The sequence below is a fragment of the Macrosteles quadrilineatus genome, unplaced genomic scaffold, assembly GCF_028750875.1.
Source record: "Macrosteles quadrilineatus isolate MER2022 unplaced genomic scaffold, UCM_ALF_1.0 Scaffold_4__1_contigs__length_99947679, whole genome shotgun sequence".
NCBI lineage: Eukaryota > Metazoa > Arthropoda > Insecta > Hemiptera > Cicadellidae > Macrosteles > Macrosteles quadrilineatus.
Genome location: NW_026542597.1, coordinates 26,384,153 through 26,408,669, shown reverse-complemented (window position 1 = coordinate 26,408,669; position 24,517 = coordinate 26,384,153). Strand labels below are relative to the sequence as shown.

Here is a 24,517-nt window from a genome sequence, read left to right as displayed (position 1 = left end):
AAAACAATTTTAAAACATCTGACTATATAATATTTTATCTATATAAGAAAACAGTCTTTTGGCAAAGAAATAAGAATATTATATTAAGGAACGCGGCAGCGTTCCGCCCCGCCAAGTCCCCCAGCGGTACACAGCTGCTGCAGTGTATATATACATGACGTGACAAAGTGGCTTTTTCACTCGTCTATAGCTCTGAAGAAACAAAAGCTATTAAAATAATTGTCCATCTATTGGATAGGGGCACTCATTCTCAACAAAATTAACAAAAGAATTTAAAAACGGTTGTGTTTGAGCCAAGAAAAACTAGTTTGAAAATTCACAAATTTTCCGTGTTCTCCTTCTCCTCCTCCTTCTCCTTGAATGTTGACGGACCTGCAGCCCAAACCACTGGCTCAATTTTAATGTTCTTTATGTTGTTTGAAAGCCCTTAACGTGTAGATGTGCCTTTTGAGGGTCTCAAGTCGGTGAGTTGACCCATAAACCCTTGGCAAGCCCTCAAAGTACGATTTTGGCCCATTTAAATAACATGGGATTAAAATCAAAACAAAAGAAGGACCAGCTGCGATTAAATCTCAATTAATTTCAATGTTAGAGAAATTCATAGGAACAGCTGAAAAATTATTTGAAAACTTTTATAAAGTATTTTTTTCAGGTATACCGAATGATTTGAACTACTTACTATAGTTCGGCCGCTTAGAAAACGACCTGCACGCTAATGCTAAACCAATGCTGGAGGAGGTCGTTTTCTAAGCGGCCGACCTATATATGAAATTACTTAGACCAGTGATATTCCCCGATACTTTCCATTGAAAAATGCAGTGTACCGATGGTACACTGGTACACCAGCTCGTCATTTTTAACAGTTTAATACTACTTATCAAAACATATGAAACCTAGGAACTTGAAACTTAGTACTAGGACTTAGGTTTGTTTTATGATTTGATACAGTAAAACAAATAAAACAATCGTGAAATTCACTCTACGTATGTTAAACAAGCAATTAAAAAAAAATATGTAAATTTAGGATAAATGAGGTTTTCAATATTTGATTGTCTTGTGCTATTTCTAACAATCCTAATCTGTTTGATTACATTTTTACTTCTCTAATAAGGGCTCAATTTACACTAGTCTTTAGATATACCTACGGGTTTAATTATCAGAACACTTATGTAACACCAACGCATTTTATGTTGTTCAAGATGACCATTGATGAAATTTGAAACTGATATTTTAACTGTTAATTTTCTACAAAAATAAATAAAATCTAACAAAAAACCACAAAGTGGTAACACTTTCCCCGCCAAGTCAGCAATCCAAAAAAGATAATAAATCATTACATTTTCTGCCAAGAAAAACAATGTAATGTATGTAAGTTTGGCAACTTGGCGGCAGACTTTTGTTCGATCACTTTAAAAAAATACCATAAAAATAGTTTCATTGAGCAAGTATCTATCCCATTAGTACATTGCTAGGCGAGAGCTTATTTTACAAAATTTGACCTTATTTGTGCCACATTTCATAAAATCATAATAGTGATGGTTTTATATTTACTGATTACCTCAAAATTATTATACTTAGTTGGACTAACTAATTAGAGAAATTGATTTGTGAAATTATCCACGAACGTAACTTTAATGAAAAAAACCAAGCAAAAGTCTGCCGCCAAGTTGCCAAACTTACATACATTACATTGTTTTTCTTGGCGGAAAAAGTAAAGATTTATTATCTTTTTTGGATTGCTGACTTAGCGGGGAAAGTGTTACCACTTTGTGGTTTTTTGTTAGATTGAGGTGTGTTCTTTGTAAATGATTTATCATCGTACGTCACCTTTTCTGAAATTTGATTTTTACGACATGCTTCAATAAAACAGTTATATGAAAACTATGGTAGTTAAGACAAAAATTGGTATTGCCTCCAAAGAGGGACATTATAAGCTATCTTTTGATACCAAAATTGTTTCTTAAATAAATAAAAACACTGTTTTTATGCGTATTTGAAATTTTCAAAATAGTTTTTCTCAAAATGACCCTTTTCCATAACTAAAGTTTAAAGTCCTATAGCTTTAACAAAAAAAATGTAGATGCATGGGACTTGCACCAAGTGATTCGGAATTTATTAATGAATTCACAATGTATATATAACTCAAATTCTCGACAAGAGGTCCTTATTCGCTTTTCACATTACATATATAGGACTATTGGAAAAAGCAGAGTGGGACGTTCCTGCTCCATTACACCACTGAAAAAGAGGGTTTAAACTGTTCTGCATAAACATAAAAATACCTTTAGCATATAAACCTCCACAAAATTAATAGAAAAGGTTGAATAATGATCAAAATACTAAACAATTTTGAAAACCTTAAATGAGTTTAAATGTTGTTGAAGTGTTTTCTGTTAATGTTATTAGAACATCATTGTTTTCCACTCAAACTATTGTGGCTATCATTACAGTACAGCTTTTTCTCCAATTTTTTCTCGCATTTTTGTCAGGATAAAAAGTTATAATAGAATATTATTAGTAAAATAATGAAGTTGGAAAATTAAAATAAAGTTATTAAAAAAAAAAAAAAATAAAAGCTAGGGGTTTTTATGAAGATTAGTCATTATACTGTCAAATTTAAAATATATATTAGTATTTCCAAATTAATTTTAGTACTCATCTCAGCCTTTGGATTTTAAAGGCAGAGTCAGCATTTAATCCAAGGTTTGGTTGTCTTCTTATTGTAGATATTATTGTTATTCCTATTGGTCAAGGCCAGAATCTCTTACACATTTAGATTATTTTATTTGTAGTTATAGTTACAACCAACAACCATAACATTACTTAACTTATTATTATTGAACATTCAATAGAACAATTTGAGTAAATGTTATTTTGATTACAGCTCAGATCAATACAGTTTGTATACCGTCGGGTGGCGCCTTGTAGTTTTATCATCATAAAAGAATATGTTAGTGGTTTCATAATAAATTGAGGTACACATAGGTTTTTGATTTTATAGGTTACATTACCTCCTATATTATTATCATTGATGTTTGTTTCAGATTTGACTCGTGCTCGCTGTGTAGAATATGTCGCCTTTTGTCAGTATTAAACTGTTCTTTACTCAGTTTTTTTATTAAAGGAGTTTTCATTTTACCCTATGTAAAAACACAGTAGGCTAAGCCTTTTAATGTAGCAAACGGTGACATTTTCCCCCAAAGCAGAACCATGGGCGGCAGTGGGACATTGTTCTGCAGAAAGACGGCAAGGGCTGCAGAAAGTGCAGCCTGCCCAGAAACAAAATAACATATTTATTGTGAAAAATTACTTATTTTCACAGGCAAAGTAAGGGTTACATGGTCCTTTCTTACACTTAACCTGTATACGTTTCTGCATAAAATGCTACATAACAAGTTAATAAAATGGTTTTTTTGCAGAAAATATTTCAGTAGAAAGTCTACAACTTTATTTTCTGCAGAAAAATTCTCCGTTCTGCAAACAGTAACGCTAAAACGTCATGCATTACATAAACGAAAGCTGAGAAGTCAATATTCGGTGCATTGATCGTGAGTAAGAACGCATCTAGAATAGCCGAATTACTAAAGTGATTCAATGTAATAACAGTAGGCATATTCAAACGGATACGAGCATTTGAAAACTTTTTTTATTTTCAAATATTCATCAAAACTATCACACACCCGGTTCATTTACTTGCAACTTCGACCGTGTTCAGTTCCGCCAAAACTTCTGTGGGCGCGGACAGGTTGCTACTAGCCGGACTAAAAAATACCGGTACTGGTTTTTGGCAGTGCTGGGGGTAGGGGTGAGTGAGTAGCAAGACACAGATGTTTTGACAAAAGTAACCCCGCCAACCCCTTCAAAAAGACCTGACCAGATCTGGTCCCGCTCACAGAAACTTTGGCCAAACTGTAAGCCTGCAGAAAATGTTTGTATTTTTCCAAGTCCGTTGCAGAAACTTAAAAAATGTTTTGCTTTAAAATGATTTGTTAAGTTCTGAAGAGTTGAGTCGAAACGCTTCATTAGTGATGAAGAAAAATGTAGTGATGAAACTTAAATTCATCATCTTTAAAGTGAAGACTGGCCTATAAAGCTGCGGCTTCACTGGCTGTAGATTGTCCCGCGACAAACTACGGTTGATAAGTTGAAGAAATGGTAAGGTAGCGATCACACCATAGTGGCTCCCCTAGCGACAGTCTTCAGCACGCTACATTTTACACAAAAATTACCTTTAAGTCACTGAAAGCTTTTCCTCTACTCCAATTGGTTCTCTTAGGATGGTATCCTTCTTCTTCAAACATGTTGATACTGCTTCTAGTAAGTAATCAAAAGAGTTTTGAGACATTCGATTGGTAATATTCAACAATTTTGTCTTAATACTTTCTCAGTTTGGTATGCAATGTGTGGAACATCCTTTCAGACTTTCTGTTACTACTTATTATTGGGTGTATCCACCATTTTTTGTGACCGAAATTGTCAATAAACTAAAACTACAGTGAGAACACTACGAATATTAATTTGCGGCATGATAGATCCAGGGCCACGTCTACGGCTACGGTCCTACACTAAACTGCTAGTGGAGCCATGGCGCATGCGACGACGCTGCAGATTGTGGTTCGTATTCTGTGGCTAGTGGAGTGACCCAACTGTCACGTATAGCGCACGACAATCTACGACCAGTGGATCAGCAGCATGAACGTTACGTAAAATCATTTATGGGAACACTTTCACAGCCTTTTAAAAACCAAATAGGCAAACCCTTCAAGGATTGAGTTTTACCATTATAAGTTAAACAAACTTTTACTGATAAATGTATTTTTTTAGTGAGTTCAATTTTTTAGATTTAGACTTAAGAGGTGTAAAAAACAATAGACGACAATGTTGTAGTTAGGTTAGGCAAAGTATTATTTATTTACAAACTAAGAATTAACAAGAAAAGGAAACTATACACATATTAACAATTAATTGTGCGGCAGAGAACACACTAAAATGTTTCAGATGGTACAAATATATACATGGAAAAATAAATTCAAAATATACATTAACTACTAAATTTAACTCTTCAGTCGAAAACGTTTACTGCAGTGTTTCTACTGTTAATAAGTAATATGTTTATGCTTAAACGAAACATTGTTTAACTAGGCTAATGTTGTAAGGGAAACTTTTCTTATTCAATATAAATAAATGCTAGTTGTTTCATTATAGTATTGATCCAAAAGCAATATCTGTAAGATTTAAGTAAATGAGTGCTTTAGCTAAATTTTGATGAGATTACATCATTATATAAGTAACTTTCCTAACTACTTTAGTTTTTTTCAAAGAAAATATAACTACTTTAACTTCAAACGATTCAGTTTTAGAGATCTAACAGTAATTGAGATCAAAACACAGCAACTAAAACAAAGCTAAGCAGAACAATTAATTATAACACTCTTGTAATATTTAATCAAGAATGTTAAACCTGATCAATTTTAGAACCAACAGATTTTTTCTTGTAGCTCTAAATATAAAGAGGTTTCAGTTAGTATGTTAAATATGCCAAAGTGCTAGTAACCAAATATTAGTTTATTAGCATCATGTAGGTTTAACAAACAACAAATACAACAATGTATTATAACCGAATTCTCAGCATCAAGAACGCTAACATAACATTTTTAAGGTGGTTCTACAGTATTTTAAACACAAATAAGTAATAGGGGTTATTTCAACAATATTGTTTTGAAAGAGTGTATATAGAACTATATTTCATGAAACTTAGGGCTAATAAAGACCAATACATTATAAATTATAATCTAATATATTACAGCTATTACAAAGATCACACAGTTCACAAAGATTAGGCGATATTAGGGGGAGCGAATCTATCCCCTCCACCTCACAATATCATTGAAACAACACCCAACAGCTGATCAGTTGTTATACATTAAGCTAAAAAAATGGTTGGGGAACCCGGGAAACCTACCCCTTAAACAGCCTAAATTTTCTGAACAAACTTTAGTTTTTGAATGTTTTGTTGTTGGAGCTGATTTGAGGTAATTGTACAACAATACAATTTGAGTTTAAAATAAACATAAAATTTGTTATTTTTTACAAGTTTACGCAATAAACTACCATTTACAAATGGAAAAGATTATGTCATCAACGCTTCTAGAGTAAAAATACTTGCCAATTCAATTAAACTAAATATATTTTAATGCAACTATAAAACTAACTATTTTAAATTTAAATTAGGTGGTACTGAAAGTTTAGTATTAAAACTATAACAATATAGTAACATTGACCTAAGGCTTGAGGTTGGCGTTGAACTAACGGGTGACAATTTAATACAAATGAAACCATTGGCGATTAACAGGATTTGAACTTCAACTACTGGACCAATGTAGGAAAATCCACGGTAGGACATTGGGTTCAATAATTAGTTAATCAATGACCAATCAATCTGAGGCGTTGTCTATTTACACAGATTAAACGATTGGATTCCGTCTCGGTCAGGTCTATTCTGCAGCTCCTGAGGGGTCATCTGTTTGTAGCAGAGATCTACTTTAAAAAATGGTGGACAGCTCGGATGGAAGTTGATATGATGATTGAATTTTTTAGTTGCATCTCAAGCAGGCTTTTTGGTTACTTTCTTTATCCATTCGTTTTTTATAGTTATTTAAGAATTTAGCTGAGTCTTTTTTTACTACAGTTGCTAAAAAAGAATGTTTGGGATTCAGGATGGATTGGAAGACACTATAATAAAGATTTTAAACTGTTTGACTTAAAAAAAACCTAACATAGCAATAGTTTATAACAATGTAACAGAGTATAAAAGCCATAAGCTAAACAAATATGACACAAACAGCTTTGAGAGGGAAACTTATTTGAAGCAACTATAAAAATGTTTCACAAACTCAAACTAACAGCTTAACTTAAATCGTTCAAAGCACTCAATAGTTTGATCAAGCATAAAGGCACCACAATTAAACTTTGCACAGTTATTTTCAAATCAAATTATGACACAAAATTAACAATACTAAAAATGGTAACATTATACAAAGCTAAATCAGAGAAGCTTATAAAACGCACCTAACACTGGAAATTCTATGTACATACAAATACCATACTGTACTTAATTTTGATATGGTGGATAGTATTATCACAATAATGAGTAACATATAACACAAGTTTAACAATTAGTATGTACTGGGATGAACTAAGCTTCGTAAGACTAAATTGCCATTATTGAAGTGAAGACCTCATTTTTGTTATTTACAAGTTAAAAACTTAGTTACCAAGAATTAAGGGAAAATGAGTTATGTTGTAAACAGTAATCTTAGAACTTTGGATATGTCTGCTGTGTACATCCCAAGAAAATCTTAAACATTAAAACAATGACTACTGAGGCCAATACATATTTCACTAAGTTATTGTACTAATTTAATTTTTTTTTTTATTTCCCTACTAAATGAATATTAAATGCCAAACGTCAGCAGCATATAGGCCTAATATTGTAGCATATTATGTTTACCTAGGATTTTTCATTGAAGATCAAAGCTACGAAATAGCCAAGTTTGATTTAATCCTTCCCTTTCTCATTGAATCACTGACACAGCCAAGTTAACTAGTCGGAGTGTCAGCACGTCATCTTAAAGAAACTAAACACTTATATTGTAAATTACTTGTTACACCTGTTTTCAGACATAAATTCTCGATTCTTCATGTATATTGATTTTAAACAGCCTTGAGTATACAAATGTATCATCAAAGAAAAATATATGCCACAAAAAAATAAGCGTTAACGCAACTAATTCTTATGATTTTAAGATCAGTTTTAACTAAGCAGTCTACTTAAAAATACAAAAATATTTTATTTACTTAATGTACTTTAACTAAGCTCGAGAAAGACCAAAATTACACCTATGGATTTTTAAAATTACAAATAAAATCTAAAGGAAAATATGTACATCAAAGCAGTAACAAAAAAATCATCTTAAGTTTATGAACTACAATAACTAGGCTATAATAGGTATTGTACATCAAAAGTGTTTCAAAAAAATGTTTATGTGAAACAACAAAACAGATACAAGATCATCTAGTTGACTAACATTAGATTAAAATATCAAATTTGAACATACGACACATTTCTTTCATTGTAACAAACCATCTTACATAAAACACACAAATAAATAGAATAATTAACACTATTTTAAGAGAGCACAATTGAGTAATAAATAACACTTATCTCACTATGAAACAGCAACCGCTGTGGTTAATATTTACAAAGATATATCAGAGATTGGGAAGTGTGCTAAACATGTTATTTCTTTATCGTAGTTCTATGTAATCGATCCATTATAAAAATACTCTAGCATGATTTACCAAATATAAAAGATTAAAAAATTGTCCTTCACTGTTTGCGTTTGCAATAACTAAAATTATTGAAAGCTATTTTAGTATTTTGACTTTTGTAATATCAGAATAAAAAAGGGATTCTGAGAAGCTACAGTGAACCTTAAAAAGTATCAGCAGCAAAGTTGTTGATATCCGAAAGTGAAGTGAATACAAACTTATAAAAATTAAATAGTTAAAACAGTTTTCGTTATCAATCAAGCAAGGCATTGCAGAAGTAAAGCAAAGTTAACACGGGATTTTACATAAAGCAAAACAACACTAGTTTTGTTTAGGCTACATGGTTTTTTTAAGTTGTTCAGTGTTTACAAGGGAAATTCTGTTTTTCACGAGAAGTGTTAATCATGTAAATGAATACAGCACTTCTTAATCAACGTTTACATTGGAGTTTGAATATAAACGAATGTATAGTCCTATTACATAGAACTATGATAGCCTAATTTAAGTTTGAAAGGAGGACGTTTCCAATCGGTACTAGAATTTTCTTATAGCTGAACTAACTAAAAGTAACGAGCCATCATTTTCAAATACTAAAACTATGGCACAAATTTTGTTAACAATGTTTCTGTTTGGCCAATCTTAAACCAATTAACTAGTTAAGAAACTAACAAGAGTGGCACATGAATGTAAAAGGTGATGTGATAGCTAAAAACTAGTGATGGCAAAAATTCAAGCTAATACTTATAGGGGACTTCCTCACTAACATGTCGGAGATTTATTGACCTATTCTGGGTCTTAAACCTAGTTTCTTACCAACTATTTTGTACAGAGAACATGTATGATAACAATTAATTGTTCATTTGGCTCAATAGAGGGTTACAGTGACTTTGACATTAAAATGCAATCATTCTAAAATTTGCCATTAAAACTTAATATTACTAAAAAATTGATTGTAATGTTCTAACTTCTTTAACCCAAATGTTGAAAAACTGCCAGGCAGAGTTTAACAGCAAAAGATATTCCAAGTTCTTAAACAATTTAAATGATATGTATGCTTTCAACATTGTATACTGAAACACATAAGACTGGCAGTTATTTTTAGTTGAAAAATGTTGACAAAAGATTTTATGGATTAGGAATAAAATTGAGATAAAACATTAAGAACAATAAATTAATCTATCGTAAAGATATTCATAGGCAAGATGACGGATGCAAAAATTACTTGTCCTACGACTCGTCTAATAGTCAGCCAACGCAGCAGGGGTTGAACCCATCATGTTTTTTGTTCTTACCAAATTTTCTATTGAGAGATTCAAACTGATCTTCCCTGAGACTATCATCAAAGTCTACTGTGTGAACGCCCTCGGTACTACCATAGTTCATCACACCAGAATCACCTAACTCTTTATGACTGCTTGCTGATACCTCGTAGTCATTTGTCTTCGACAGGCTTTTAGTCTTGTTTTTGGACTTCTTCCCCTTCAAAAATCTAAAACCCTTTACTCTATCCAGGAAAGAATCACTGACACTTCTCCCCATCGGATCCTCTTTAGAGATCTTCCTCGGTTGGTAAGAGCAAAAGCTTTCCTTTTTCTTCACATCAAATTCTATCAGACTTTCATCGTTGTTGGTAGTGTTCAAATTAGAAGAGTAACCTACATCTGAATGCGAACTGTCAGAATGATCGACAAACTTAACCTCACAATCTGCAGAATGGTTTATGCTTTCTTCACTACCACTGGACGCTGAGTAAGACTCAAACACAACTGGGCTTATATTGTCAAACTCTCGGTTTACGTTCCTGCTGTAGTAATCGATTGTTTCGTAAATGTCTTCGCCAAGTAGAAGATCTCGGTCCAGGTCCGCTTCTCTTAAGGAAATATTTTCATCGACCATCTGATCTATGGAGCTCTCTGTATCGCTGTTATCATACAATCCCTCGTTGACATATTCGTCTGCTGGATGGACATTATTACAAGCATTATCTAGGTGGGGGTATAGTTCCGGGGGAGCCATTTCTTTCGGTGAATCTTCATTGACTTGTCTCTCTTCTCTTGGCAAAGGTGGTGATGCCGGTGGAGTGGGGGACTCAGGTCATTCGTGCATCGAACCTTGCAGCGAGCCTTGCATCGAGCTCCTCATTGCAGAATTGAAATTTGTGACACGACCAAGCTTTAAATTCTCTGAAAGTTCCGGCTCTGATCTCTTATAAAACTCGTTGAAGTCCAACCGCATGCAAAGCAGCTGCAAATCTGTCTGCTGAGTAGACAGTTGTACAAGCAGCTTACGGACGTTTTCCTGGACACAACATAAATTGAAATTCCCTTAGGTGCAATCCTCCATAAATCAAGTGTGACATATTAGCTTTAAACTTTCAGAAAATTAAGCCAAAAAGTTATACTTGTATAACAGAGGGTTGATTAAACAACTAAGTCAAACTCAGTGTACATTCATATGCATTTAGTTTTCAATTAAAAATTACCATTTAAACCTTTTCAACATCATGGTGTTATACTGAATTAAATATCTTAATGTACAAGTTTACTCTTAGTTAGTTATGATAAGATAATGTGAAATCTAAGTCAAAGCATTCTTTATTCGTTGTTTTGTAGCATTAGTACATTGAACATGCGTCATTTCTTAAAACTAATCCTTATAATTACCTCATACAATTTCTGTCAATAAGTACAATGATGTTAAAAACACTTTAATTTCTGTTGGCAAATATTCAATTTAAGGCCGTTAGTTATTTTAAAACTCATCTAGTGAGTATAATGTTCTCTCAACTAGGTGTTCTTTTAATTGTCTCTTACATTTTGAAAACTCTTGATTTGTGTCTATTATGGGAGAAATTTTGTTTAAAAGATTTTGATTTTGAATTTGGCTTTTTCTCAAACATTTTTAATCGGTGACTTTGCAACCTCATTTTTTTATTGTTTCTTGTATTATAATGGTGGATCAACTGACCAGTCTCAAATTGCTCTTGATTTAATAATTTACTAATTTAATAATTTATTCTACCAACATAAATGAAACAAAAATACTCATCATACTCATTATTATAGTCTCAGTAAGAAAAAAGACAAGCATTATTAAAAGTGTTTATTTTAAAATTCTTTTTTTAAAGCGGTCATTGAAAGATCTATATTTCTGGGATTCCAATACATGTCCTCGCTTTTTTCAAACTCTCCTGAAAAAATTATGTTTGAAAGATAGCAATCAAACTATGTGAATATTATTGCTTAGTGACTATAAATTAACTTGTAGAAAATAAGAAGCTACAAGAAGACCCAGGCACGTTTCAATAAAAGGTTAAATCTTAAATCCCGTTTCCGAGGCACAACCAATAATGATTATAAATACTAGGAAGCAATTAAAAGTACTTTTTTTTTCTTTTTTGTCCTAAGGACGCTAGGCACGAGCCTGGGATTGTTTTTCACATTACTTCAGGCTAGAACTAGGGTTTGCGGCATTATCACTTGGATAAAATCCATTGGTGACTTGGCGGGGATCGAACCCGGGACCTCAGGGACTGAAGTCCCGCGCTCTAACCACTATGCCAGCTCGCTCCCCTTAATTTAAAAATTAAAAGTACTAGGCCTATAATGAGCAATATTACTAACTTGAAATACAAATAAAATTTAAATGAACCTTAAACAATTAAATATATGGGCGCTTTTGGATGTTGTACACATTAATTGCACTCAGCATTGATAATCACTTACAAAAAATCTAGTTTTGTTTCATTTACACTAATTACGTTTTCAAAATTATTTATTTAATTAAGTCTTGCAGAGAAAAAACTTAACGTGTAAGTTGTCATAATCCTTTCCTACGGTTATAAAACATTGGAGTTTAAAAATACATAAGCAATAGACTAGTATGGATTGGAGTCTGGACTCAAACTCCGCCGGGTTAGCGTCGTCTGTTTTCTCAACTGATCAGTTACCATAAATGTCTCGTGTTCGTGTTTGTGTCGTTTGTAAATATTTATTTATTTTCGTGTAAACATGACGCTCTTCGTATGAAGAAAGAAAACTGTCCTTGTGCAGCCTGATGATGGTGTCACACAGACACCGAAACTAGTTGTTCTAACAACAAATTTGGATTGCTTAATAGCAGGTATTTGAACCTTTTTTAATAGACTAGTATTAAATCAGAAAGGTAATGAAGGAAATTAATCAAATAAATATACAAAAACAAATTTCTACCTGATTTCAAACGACAAAATTGTCAGTTGTATTGCTCGAGTTGAGAGTGTCAAAAACTCAAACCATGGAATTGCAGATATCGTTTGCAAATATGTACGATTGGAAATTAACAATTTTGTTGCAAGCGGGTGATGTTTACGGTTTAATTATGACTTGTAAATATTTAGTTTTAGTGACCTGACGTGAGTTATTCTGTAAACCATATTGTATTGAGAAGCACTCAAGAATAAAGGCATTTTGATTTCATTTGATTTGATTATCGCGATTATGGGAGACGATGAGTCGCCTTCAGGCTGAAGATATTCGTACTTTTTTTTAAATTTTGGAAGATGTTTACTATTTTACTATAAAGAGCGTAACACGTTCACGATTTGGTCCTAACCGCAAATAAGATTTCATTGTGACTGTGGAAGACAATCTCGATTTTATCTTGAGCACAGAAGACGTTCACAATTTCGCTGTGACCGTAGATAATGTTTACAATGTTTTAGCAATCAGGTTTTTAATGTGCTGACAGAGATGCGTGAGTGCTCTAAATTCGTCTTAGATCCATACTACATATTTTCAATCCATTGTCATAAATTCAAATTCCCGCATAGTTCTAAATTTTTCCCAGAATTCCCCATCTGTGGCCAACCTGTCACACAATTTTACTAGTGATTTTAATACCTTTTTTGAGTCATATTTTGCCAACAAAGATATCCACAAAGGTTGGTGGAGAACATACAGACAAACCATACCTTATATGTGTGGCAGATATTATTAATCTCCTTAGTAGCGTAGTGAATCTTGATGTTGAAAGAGCTCACTGCCTTCTGATTTTGCGCCTCTTCCTCATAGTTTGTTCCCTCGGCCTCCACCCTCCGATCACGAGCTACCCTCCTCTCTAGTTCAGCCTCGGCCCGCTCCAGGAACTGACCTCCGTAACTCACCAGGTTCAGGATAGCCAGGTTCAATGATGTCATAACCTTGAAGAGCTCCTGAAATACAAGTAATAAGTTTAGTAGAAATTTATAATTAGCAATTTGTATGACTTCCCATTACAGTAGGCAACATCGTTAATGTCTGTGGCGACATTGGTAGCCCTACATTGGAAACCATAGTTAGATTTTTCAACATACTCGGGTGTTATTGCCATCCCCAAAAGCAATCCCTCAAATTTATGTCTGTAGCAATTTTAAAATATAGTACGGTAATTTATTTCTAAACCAGTCAAATCATATTCAACCCGAGTTTTAATCATCACAGAATCAATAACGTGCATTTATAAGTCAGAAAACTTACCCTGGACGTTTCACTGTCGTCTTTCAATGTCTTTGTCTTGATCTCCTGAAGGAAGATTTCATGGTCGTGGATCACTTCCTCGATGGTCGTAGCCGAATTAAACTTGGCTGCGAAGCTTTCAAACGCACATTCAATCACCTCGAACATGATGTAGTACAGCACTTGGTTGATGTAGTGAACCATCTCTGCTGTCATGAGACTGCATGTGTTTAACATCGTTTGTAATTCTGCAATAGAAGCATTTAACACAGTGAAAATTTAGCTCTAGAATTTTTACCTTTGACTGATGGAGCTAGACATTGCATTCCCATGTTGAAATCATGGAATAAAAATGAAACTAGTTTAAATGAGCCACCAGCAGAATGTGCTTATGACCAAGTCAAGTTGAAAAAAACAAATTATCTCTAGTGTCTCATATATCTCAATAGCTATCACGGTAACAAAAGCTAAGGGAGGAAACACAATTTTACAATATTTCAATGAAGCAAAATGAAAAGTTATTCTAAAGGCAGAAGACCAGCTGGAAGGCCCAAAGAAAGGTAGTGGGGCTAAGTTCGGAGGGATACAGTGGAACCTCGATAAGAGGACGCTCAATAACAAGTGGCCCTTGATAACAAGTGTCATTTTCAAAAACCATTGACTTTATATTACCCTTAATTGCATGTTATTCCAAGCCTCTATAAGGAGTTTACCTTGACAACAAGTCATATTTGATCATCCCCAAGAGTGACTTATAAAGTTATCAAGGAACTAATTCAATGAGGAGGCTGCTGCGAACCAATCCTTCTGGAGAGGCTATTTTGATGTACCAACTTGGCTACCTGTGACCACTCCAGTTAGTGTAGGTAAGAACAGTCTCAACTCTCAATAATACATGTCTGCTTCCACAAAAATATTTGTATGAACTTAAATTTCAACTACATTCCTATTCCTTGCAAAGTTACAACAAATAATATAGGCCTTACGATAGTATAAACTCTTGAAGGAAGCCTGTCCTTTTCTAGCAATGTGTCACACCATCATATATATTAAAACGTGACAGGGTTTTTTTATTTCACGATTCTGAATCAACCACTTGACGGATTTTCGTGATTTTTATGTTGAAAGAAAGATCATTTTGAGAACTAGGGAATGTCGAAGAGGGTTTCAGTTTTTTAGAAAATAAGTCTTAATTTTCAAAAAGTCTAGCAGCCGACGCTAACATTCTAGACAAGCTTTTGGTATAAAACCATTTGCTTAACGTAACAGCTGTAAACATTCAGCGTTTGTGACACAAATTCAGCTTTTGGATAGAAATGAAATGACATATGTAGGGTTGACTTATTTATACTATGTGTAATTTTATAATAATTGATACATTAATTTATTTTGTAAGGGAATGACAGATTATTTAAATATACATTGTAAAACACTTGATAATCTAACAAATTTTTTAGAGCAATATTTAAAATCTTGGGTTTTAATGCAATATAATTTGATTGAACTAACAGCTGGATGGTTATAAAAATATTCTATAGAACTACGAGGTTATTTTATTTAGTCATTGATTATAGGAAATAAGTAAGATTAGTAGAGATAAGTAGACAATAGAGACAAGTAAGGCCATGCCGTATACAAATCGAGGCTCTGCCCGCGTGTCTTCAAACAAAAATTGCCTATGCAAATTATTTTACGGGTTTTATTCAGAGATAAACAGATGGATGACATAGATTAAACACGATTTTATCATTGACCTAGGATACTGCAAGTAGACTTGCCATCCCTTTGTAAAATCTAAAACTTTGTGTGTTCATGTGTGGTTACGTTTGGTTTGGGCGCGCTGATAAAATAAAACTTTTATTTTAAGTAAATATCTTATAGTTTTAATAAATGAATATGGGAACTAATGATGTACATTGATTCAGTGAGGGTGGTTAATTATCACGGATATTAGAACGGATAACGGTATAGATAATAAACATAGACAAATTACGTCATTAGCTTACTAGCGTGTTTACTTTTTTAAATTCCTTCTACAGGTGATAAGTTCTTTTTCAAATGAGTTATTTTAACTAAACAACTGTTTCAAATTATACACAGTTTTAACTGACTACTCGATTCCCGTACGTAGGACGGGTCAACAGCTTGTTTATTATTATAATTATTTAGTCACCAGAACAAAGCATAGCTTGTACGTTAAACATGAGAGCAACCAATTACCTCGGAAGTCCTGACGTATTTGCAGCTTCTTCAAAACACATGTTTGCTCCTTGCGGAAGTTAGACAGAGAGTATTCCACCCTCTTGAGCTGCCACAGAAACAAGAACATCGCCTGGTATGTACCATCTCCCAGCTGGAACACCTGCAGACATCAATGTCATTTCATCTCAAATATTGGCTGAAACTTTGTAGAATTATTCAGTTGGTTTTGAATGGGTGAGACGAATCAGACTATTTGAAGTCAATTAGGAATAAATATAAAATTTCTTTTAAACTTTTACTGCTAAAATAATAAAAATCTTGTGTTTGATTTGTCAGGAACACTAATTTACCGTCCAATGAACGAATGAGGCAGGGTCCAGAATCAAATCTCACAGTAATTTGTCTCGGTATGATCTGGGGATGTTGTAATCACTGGGTAGACACAAAAATCAGTAAAACACCTAGTAATGACATCCGAGGTTAGTTTTATAATCGAGTGATAAATTAACACAACTTTTACAAACAAAACTACCAATCAAGAATGTTTATGAAGAAATGCAGCATTTTGTTAAGAATTATTGATCATAGACATTAAATACTCCAGCGATTTTAGTAATATCGTTCACAGTAGTTTACTGTGATTACAGTACTTAGCACTATAATTGAATCGTGTTTCCCATGATCACATTGTTATCTACTTCTGTTATTTGTTATTTTTGGTTATATCCACGCCTTTGACATTTTTTTAATTATTGTTAAGGTATATCCACAAATATGTGAGAGATTTGCACAGCTTCCCCTAAAAAAAGGTTAAAATTTTTTTCATTTAAATGCTACTACACAGAAGACACGAACAAAAGAATAGCATTTGACTGAAACATGAAACATCCTAATACAGACTACACTGACCGTATCCAGAGGTCCATAAGTGTTGTATGCCATGGTGAACGTGTCCCAGCCTGTCTCGCCCAGACTAGCGTCAAACGTCTTGACACATAGACGAGACAACACCTCCTTGTCCTCGTACTGACAGTTGGTAGACCTGATAGCTGTGTCTAAGATGCTCACCAGTGTGTGTTGGTACACCTGATCCACATTCTTGTTCAACTCGGGTCTGAAACAACATTTTCATCTGAATTACAATATGAAAATATCAGACCACTGTAGGTCCATGAAGATTTTTTTTGTTTCTCATATTCATAAAAATAGTTTGATTTGTTTCAAAGTTAATTTTTTTTAATGCTATGGATTTCTTATTTTATTTCTAATTATATGGTGTTGATTAATTTATGATGTAAATAACTCTTTTACAAGTAAGATCAAATTTATTTTACTTAAAAACTTTAAATTGGACATGTGTAGTAACGCTTAACACTTGAACTGACATTTAAGTGATAAATATTTTAGACTGAACCAAAATTTTGTTACTTAATTTTTGATAAATTTGAAAGTGTTTTCAATTGAGTAAATGTTTTATCTATGGCTGCCAACAAACGACGATGGGACATCATGCATTTTGTGTTCTCTAGTGTGATAGCCAAGCCACCCAAACTTATAGTTTATTGATTTCTTTATTAAGAAATCATTCTCTTTTAATCCTGCAAATTCCCATTGACATAAGCCTCTACCCTGTGTGTGGCCTCAAACAGAGCAAAAGGCGAGTCAACAGTACTGAATGAATAGTACTGAAATATATTAGTGAAGGCATGCAGGTGCAACCCTACAATGCTGTATAGTATTCTTATTACACTACCAACTGAGCCAATGATACACCAACCAAGGGACTTAACGCTACACATATGAACATTGTTACCCAAAAACACAGTCCAAATTTCTACACTTACTCAAGCAGCTGTATGAGGTAGCGGTAGAAGTCACCCTGTCCCATCAGCATGTACCTCCTCAGACCATGGAAGTTGACAAACAGCTTGAACTGTGACTTGAGAGTCTCTAACACTAGCTGAGAGGCCTCCCTACAGGCAGCTTCTATGATGATGGCCAACGGACTGGCCGGCTCTGCCAGCTGCAGAAACTCCCCCTCTGTAGAACAAACATAGAGAGTAACACATAGAACTGTGACTTGAGAGTCTCTAGCACTAGCTGAGAGGCCTCCCTACAGGCAGCTTCTATGATGATGGCCAACGGACTGGCCGGCTCTGCCAGCTGCAGAAACTCCCCCTCTGTAGAACAAACATAGAGAGTAACACATAGAACTGTGACTTGAGAGTCTCTAGCACTAGCTGAGAGGCCTCCCTACAGGCAGCTTCTATGATGATGGCCAACGGACTGGCCGGCTCTGCCAGCTGCAGAAACTACCCTTCTGTCATATAACAATGAAACAATACAATATATTAACTGTAACAAACTAAACTGTTATAAGGATTGTTGTGGGGCTATGTTTGTGAAATTCTTTTGAGGCGGCCTATTATCATCTCCTGCAATAGACCTACTTGAGTGGAAAAATTTCCATTCTGGCACAAGAAACACACAACTTTACAATGGACTAAAGAAGAGTGTAGTTATTAGGGATGAGCGAGATTGTACGATAGGTTCAGGATAGGTAACATTTTGGCTCTATGTTATAATATTCTATACCTCAATTATATAAAGAAACAAAATTCTATGAACTCCAACCCTCAAGAAGACCTAGTAATCAAATTGGTATAATATTAAAAACTTATAAACAAATAACCTATTTTGAAAGTTACTGTTTTTCACCAAAATTAATATTACTTTTGACACTCTCACATCGCCTACTTTTTAGAGATCTTCGGGGGAATCAGACTAACACCTAGTATTTATAACGGTATAAGACCAAATTACTAATATATAACCCACTCACTGCCCACCTTTAGCCGTGTGGAGTTTGCGCAGCTTCGCTCGGGCACCGGTCACTTCCATCTTGTGGCTGCAGATCTCGTTGAGGAAGTTGATACATCGACCAGCACTGAGCACCATCATGGCCTGCTGCTCTGTCATCACAGCTGGTACTAGACTGTTCCTGTAGACATAATCAGTCTATAACATTACGATACGGACAAAGTTTGCATAAAGCCAATTTCACCAGGTCTGATGAACAATTCTAAACCACTTTAGTAGTTGAAGTGTATCAATTTATTACTGTAAATCAATAGGTATGCCAGAGGGTTAATTTTTCAGGTGAGTTTAGCATAATTTAAAAGCTCAAGTGATCTAAGTTAAAAACCAGAAAATCAAGCTCAGATATTATGACAAGAGTGTCTGTGTAAATTGTGCGATCTAACATTCTCAATGTCTTCATGGTAAATGGTCAAAATATTGCCGTAACTGTGGGAGACGATCACGGTGCCACCAAGGTTGAAAAAAAAAACAACTTTAATGGTCTTGAAATTAACTATGACGCTTGTGTCACAGCAGCGATGTAGAAAACCATAAAATATACGGGAAGGAAGGCGTTATTATCTCATGTCTAATGAGTAGGAGTGGTATGACGAGAACTCTTGGTCAGTGGCAGCAAGGAATCCATCGAGGGAGAGCTGCCGTCACCGCTAGGAATGTATAGGTCAATCCTAAAATTACTAATTTAAGTATGCATTAATTTTTCTTAAGAGGGGAGACTAAGGGGGACTAAGGGGTTAGGGACCTATCTAACCTTTTATTTTGTTGAAGTAGATAGTACTATCTACTTCAACAAAATAAAAGTAGTTTGTAATTGATTACCTACCTTCCGCCCATCAGGTGTAAGCGGCAAGCTGTCTCACGTTTCTATTTAAATTCATATTATTATTTAGCTTTCATCAAAATGGCTGTGATATAGATGTGGCTTAGCTCAGTGTTTCAATGCACTAAAATAATATGAATTCAATTCAATCTTGGGGATATTGTGCAACTTCACTTTAGGTGTTGGTTGAGCCGTACTGTGGTCTATATGAGCCCAGCATCGCTATAACATGGTTTGTAAAGATGGCTGTAAGCCTGGCTTACTTCGCTGACAAAAATTTATGAAAATACACAAATAAACACATGAACGTGCATTTTTGAAGCTACTTGTCTTTCAGTAGTAGAGCCTTTGTTCTGGTTGTGGAGGGAGAAGAAGAATATGCTGTCAAATGGTTTATCGTCACTATCACTAAGTCACAACTGAACACATTATACTGTGAAAATTATTCTATATTTACAAAAGCCTGCTGTGTTGGGGTAAGATTATTATTTCAGGTTTAGGTTGGGAGGTTTGCTGGATTTTTGTTTTCCACTCGTGGGAAAGTTACCATATTCTCAATTCTGAGGAGTTGCAGGTTTGAGTAAGGGCTTTAAACCAGCTGTTTGTGTTTATTTGTGTATTTTCAACTATTTTTGACAGTGAGGCTATCAAACAAATCCACCAAAAAATCCTTTAAAAAAACTTAAGTGCCCGTTAGCCTGCCAATAAATAAAACAAATAACCAACAAAAATAATCTTAATCAAACATTTAACCAAGAGTTTGAACTGCCATACCTTAAAAAATATTTATCTTTCCATTGATTGTGAGGTAGACACATTTTGTTGACTCCGACGAAGAACTCATCGTAAGGGTCATAGAGTTCGCCTTGAACTATCCAATGGCACATCAGTGTAAACAACGGTCTAGCGGCCTGAAAAGCCATAAACCATATTTAAAACAATCAGAGATTGAATAGTTACAATTAAGTTTAACAAGGTTTAACATACATGAAACAAACAAAAATGTTAGTGTATAACAACAAGTGGATTCATCCTAACCAGTTGTTAAAATATGGCAATGACAGAGATGGAATCGGATATAGATTAACATCTACTTACATAGGTATGCCAGAGATGGATTATAGATAAAGAATTATATGTTTTAGACACTGGATGAGTGTTAGTACTTAGTAGCCTAGTAGCGCCTGAAAAGCTATTTACTAACTTAGCATGTAAACATTTGATTTTTTTATGTTAGACTTCTGCTTACATACAGTTGTTTTAAGTTCAGATAACGATCTGGTCCCAATTCCACTAAAAGGGAAGGAGTCTGCTGTCATGAACAAATAATATTCATTTTACTAAAGGAACAGGATTTACTGACTACTGCTCACCGCAGCCAGGAGTTTAGTGGCAGTCTTCTGTACTTCCAGAGAGCCGTGATAGCTGTAGGGGTAGGCTGCACTGATGATAGCTCCGCCGCGCAGATCCATGCACACCTGACACAGGTCTACCAACACTTGAAACCTCCTTCGCGGCTCTCGCATCCACACCAGCAGCCGTCGTAGTGTCAGCCCTGTCTGGACAAAATGACTGGACGTTTCCTCACTTAGAGGCGAGTCATCTATTTGTGACATCGACTGAGTCTGCTTCAGCTGAAAACACAATAGGGTGAAGACAGATTTTTAGAGAAACAACCTACTAAGTTTGGTGAATGTGACATTGAGGTTAAAATAGTGGAAAATAGTGTTCAGTTACTCCAAACCATGTAGTGGAGTTTCATGTTTTTCATCATTTTTTTAGCGGCACAGTACAGTAGAAGTCCGACTATCTAAGCTAAAGGGGACCGAGACTACCTGATAACAGTGATAACACGGCAGTAAAAATTATTACCGGTGGAACTGCATTTGCCAGGCTATCAATACTGTGGACCTGGAACAAAATTGAAAAAAAACACCATAAAGACTATAATTGATCGACTCTCGACTCGATAGTCCGGATTTTTTGTAATCCGGACCAGACATCCGCCACATTAGTCCGGATGAGCAAGAGTCTACTGTATTTTAAGTATAGCTGGAATGGCGGCAAGTGAGGTCCAATAGGTTGCTTTCCTCCACCTGATATATTGTGTATACCTTAAAAAGGATCAAAACTTTGAGAACATTCTGGACATAGATTCTAGGAACCAATATTTTAAAAGCTCTAAGAGCCTTAAAAACACAGAATGAAACCAGCAACCTCGGGACAAAGTTTAAAATCTCAAAACGTCATAAACCACGTTAATAATATTATTAAAAACTTAACCTTTTATACCCATTAAATTACAAATAACAAACAGTAGAGCCTAAACTGCTATGCCTCACCTTGGAGTGGAGCTCCGCAACTGTGCTGTAGTACTCAGTGAGCTGAGCTCGTATAGCTGTAGTCAGTCCTCGGGCCACGTTACCTCCCTTCTCCTCCAACTGTTGACAACTGCTGGTCACACAGTTGTGTAGGTAACCCATCTCCATCAGTGATCTGACCATGTTGGGCTGAGTTACTTTAGCCTGCAACACACAGTCACGTAGTGGAGAGAATGATGAATGAAATGGTGAATCAGTGGCTTAGTTGGTAGTGCCACGGACTTCGGGCCCACGGCTGCCATGTCGTGGGATTGGATCGTGGTTCCTGCTACTATTTTTTATCAGTGCAGTTCACCCTTGTACTGTACCAGCTCACTCCTGACTTTGCTGGATACGTTCCACACACAGATCTCTGTAGTCCATGTGGACAGGCAAATGCAAGGTAAATGAGGCTGCCAACCTCATAAAAACAAAAAAAGTTGGAATCAAAACTGAAATGAACAATCTGAATGTTGTTTTTATCTCATTAATCCTAAGTATGCAGGATTGCAGCAGACCTGTATTAGTAAATAATAGATCAATTAGTGCAAACAAGCACAATTATTTCTTGATATCATAAAGATTCAATACTTAAAACACTTAAACTTACCAAAGGATCAATTTTAAATCCATTATCGTTATCCAGTCTCAGTATGTCTCCTTCAATTCCTTGAAAACAGAAGAGAAGTTCTTTGATGATTTGCAATTCTGTGACGTCATATTTACCTGTAAAAAGCCAACACACTCTAAGATAACTAGCCTATATTGGCAGAATAGTCAAAATGCACTTCATATACATACACTATTTTATAGTTTTATTTAAGTGGAAGGATAAAGCACATATTTTCTTGAAGTTTCAGATGATTACAATTTTTTACTGTACCTGCTGTAAACCTCAGCAACCACCAAAACCATTAGGTATTTTGTAAGGGTAACTCTGTCTCAGGATTAGGCTTCTAATTTGAGGCAAACAATTATAAAATTCAATATTTTTAATATTTTAATATTTTTTTATGTCCATGATTTCAATTATATTGATAGGTTTTGGTACAGTATCAAATAAAAACTACAAGTATTGACAGCTTATAAACAACAAGTGATTGATAAAATTTATTGAAGCAAGTTGTTACCAGGAGCAAAGCGTTGTGTCCGAGGTGGTGTCTGAGACGAGGGCAATGTCCTGGTCAACATTTCAGGCCTCTCAGAGCTGCTACGGTTGATGCGCCGTTCGGTATTTACATTTATACTCACTGAGTTTTCTGTAAAGAAAAGTTTAAGATTTGTAAAACCATTTGTGTTCACTATATTAAAGTGCTAACTTTCCGGAATCTTGTACACTCAGGTTAATAAAACAGTACTAATCCAACAATTTGCATACTTATAATATGGATACAATAATTAGCCTCTAACACTTTGCTACAATCGCTAATTCTGCTACTTGCGATTCATTTAAAACCACCCAACTAAGATTGTTTGACCTTTTTAAGAAATCCAGTTCATAATATTGATGGAATTGCAAAATAAAACTCATTTGAAGAAACTAAACATATTAAATCTTATATGAATCACCTATAATTGTAAACTCTTGATACTATTTGGGTAAACTTAATGTTGATTAGTCCTTAGTTGTAAAATTAGCTTAATATCACACTGATATGCTGATGAGTAACACTCTTTGTTACCACCAAACAAATGTTGCTGCAGCTTTTTACTAGCAGGCTTTGTTTTTTGAACTAGAGTTATTGTTTAGTAGCAACTACCCCCGTCGCAGCAAACCTGCATACTAAGCGAATTTCCATTTACCCGGCTTGATTTCTTTTAAAATATTCCCTATAAATTTTCAGATTTATTTCCTATTTAAATAACATTAATTTTAGTGAGTAGTTAGGTTTGCTGCTACGGGGAAGATGTTGAGGTGTGTTTTTTCAATTGAAATATTGATAGCTTAGTATGAAATAAACCAAATTGCCAAATTTGATTAAAATATATCCATGAACAAGCAAACTACAACAGTTTATTTATTCTCCATAAGAATAACATGGGAATTTTAAATTTACAATTTTTTTAATTTTCTCCGTAGTCAATGAGCATTCAAAAACACTTCAATATACTAAATTATTTGTTTTTTTAAGCTCTTCAAAATGGTCTAGAGAGAAATTTAGAAATTTGAAATTTTTAGGGTCAAAAATGAGAAAAACCCATTTTTACCCCATAAAACCCCCCATAAACCCCTGATCCCATGGTCCGATTATGCTGGTTCGCGAACTCGTTTGAATAAATGTAGGTTTACACGTGTGAGGTACCAAATTTTAAGGGGGGTAAAAAAACGTATTGATAGTCAACAAACACCATAACTTACCCGATTTTTATCCACAACATCCTACTCCTAGGCCTATGTGTTGGCCATAGCTTAGGCTATGGGCCAAAGAACGTAGGCCTACTTTTAATAA

General features: G+C 34.6%; 2 protein-coding genes across 2 annotated transcripts in view; one reads left to right on the top strand and one right to left on the bottom strand.

Moving 5' to 3' along the window:
- LOC128993558 (uncharacterized) overlaps window positions 1–3,110 on the top strand; it is a 43,828-nt gene extending 40,718 nt beyond the window's left edge. The window contains exon 3 of the mRNA XM_054417531.1: window positions 3,045–3,110. The gene's annotated coding sequence lies outside the window, so the exon portion shown is untranslated. The remainder of the gene's footprint in view (window positions 1–3,044) is intronic.
- Window positions 3,111–4,892: 1,782 nt separating this feature from the next.
- LOC128991501 (gamma-tubulin complex component 3-like) overlaps window positions 4,893–24,517 on the bottom strand; it is a 33,349-nt gene continuing 13,724 nt past the window's right edge. Inside the window, 13 exon segments of the mRNA XM_054414428.1 lie at window positions 4,893–10,629; window positions 13,283–13,522; window positions 13,827–14,053; window positions 16,026–16,167; window positions 16,917–17,121; window positions 17,852–18,009; window positions 18,012–18,187; window positions 18,857–19,008; window positions 20,482–20,618; window positions 21,081–21,341; window positions 22,050–22,232; window positions 22,678–22,793; window positions 23,198–23,326. Coding sequence (XP_054270403.1) covers window positions 10,426–10,629; window positions 13,283–13,522; window positions 13,827–14,053; window positions 16,026–16,167; window positions 16,917–17,121; window positions 17,852–18,009; window positions 18,012–18,187; window positions 18,857–19,008; window positions 20,482–20,618; window positions 21,081–21,341; window positions 22,050–22,232; window positions 22,678–22,793; window positions 23,198–23,326 — 2,330 coding nt within the window. The 3' untranslated portion in view covers window positions 4,893–10,425.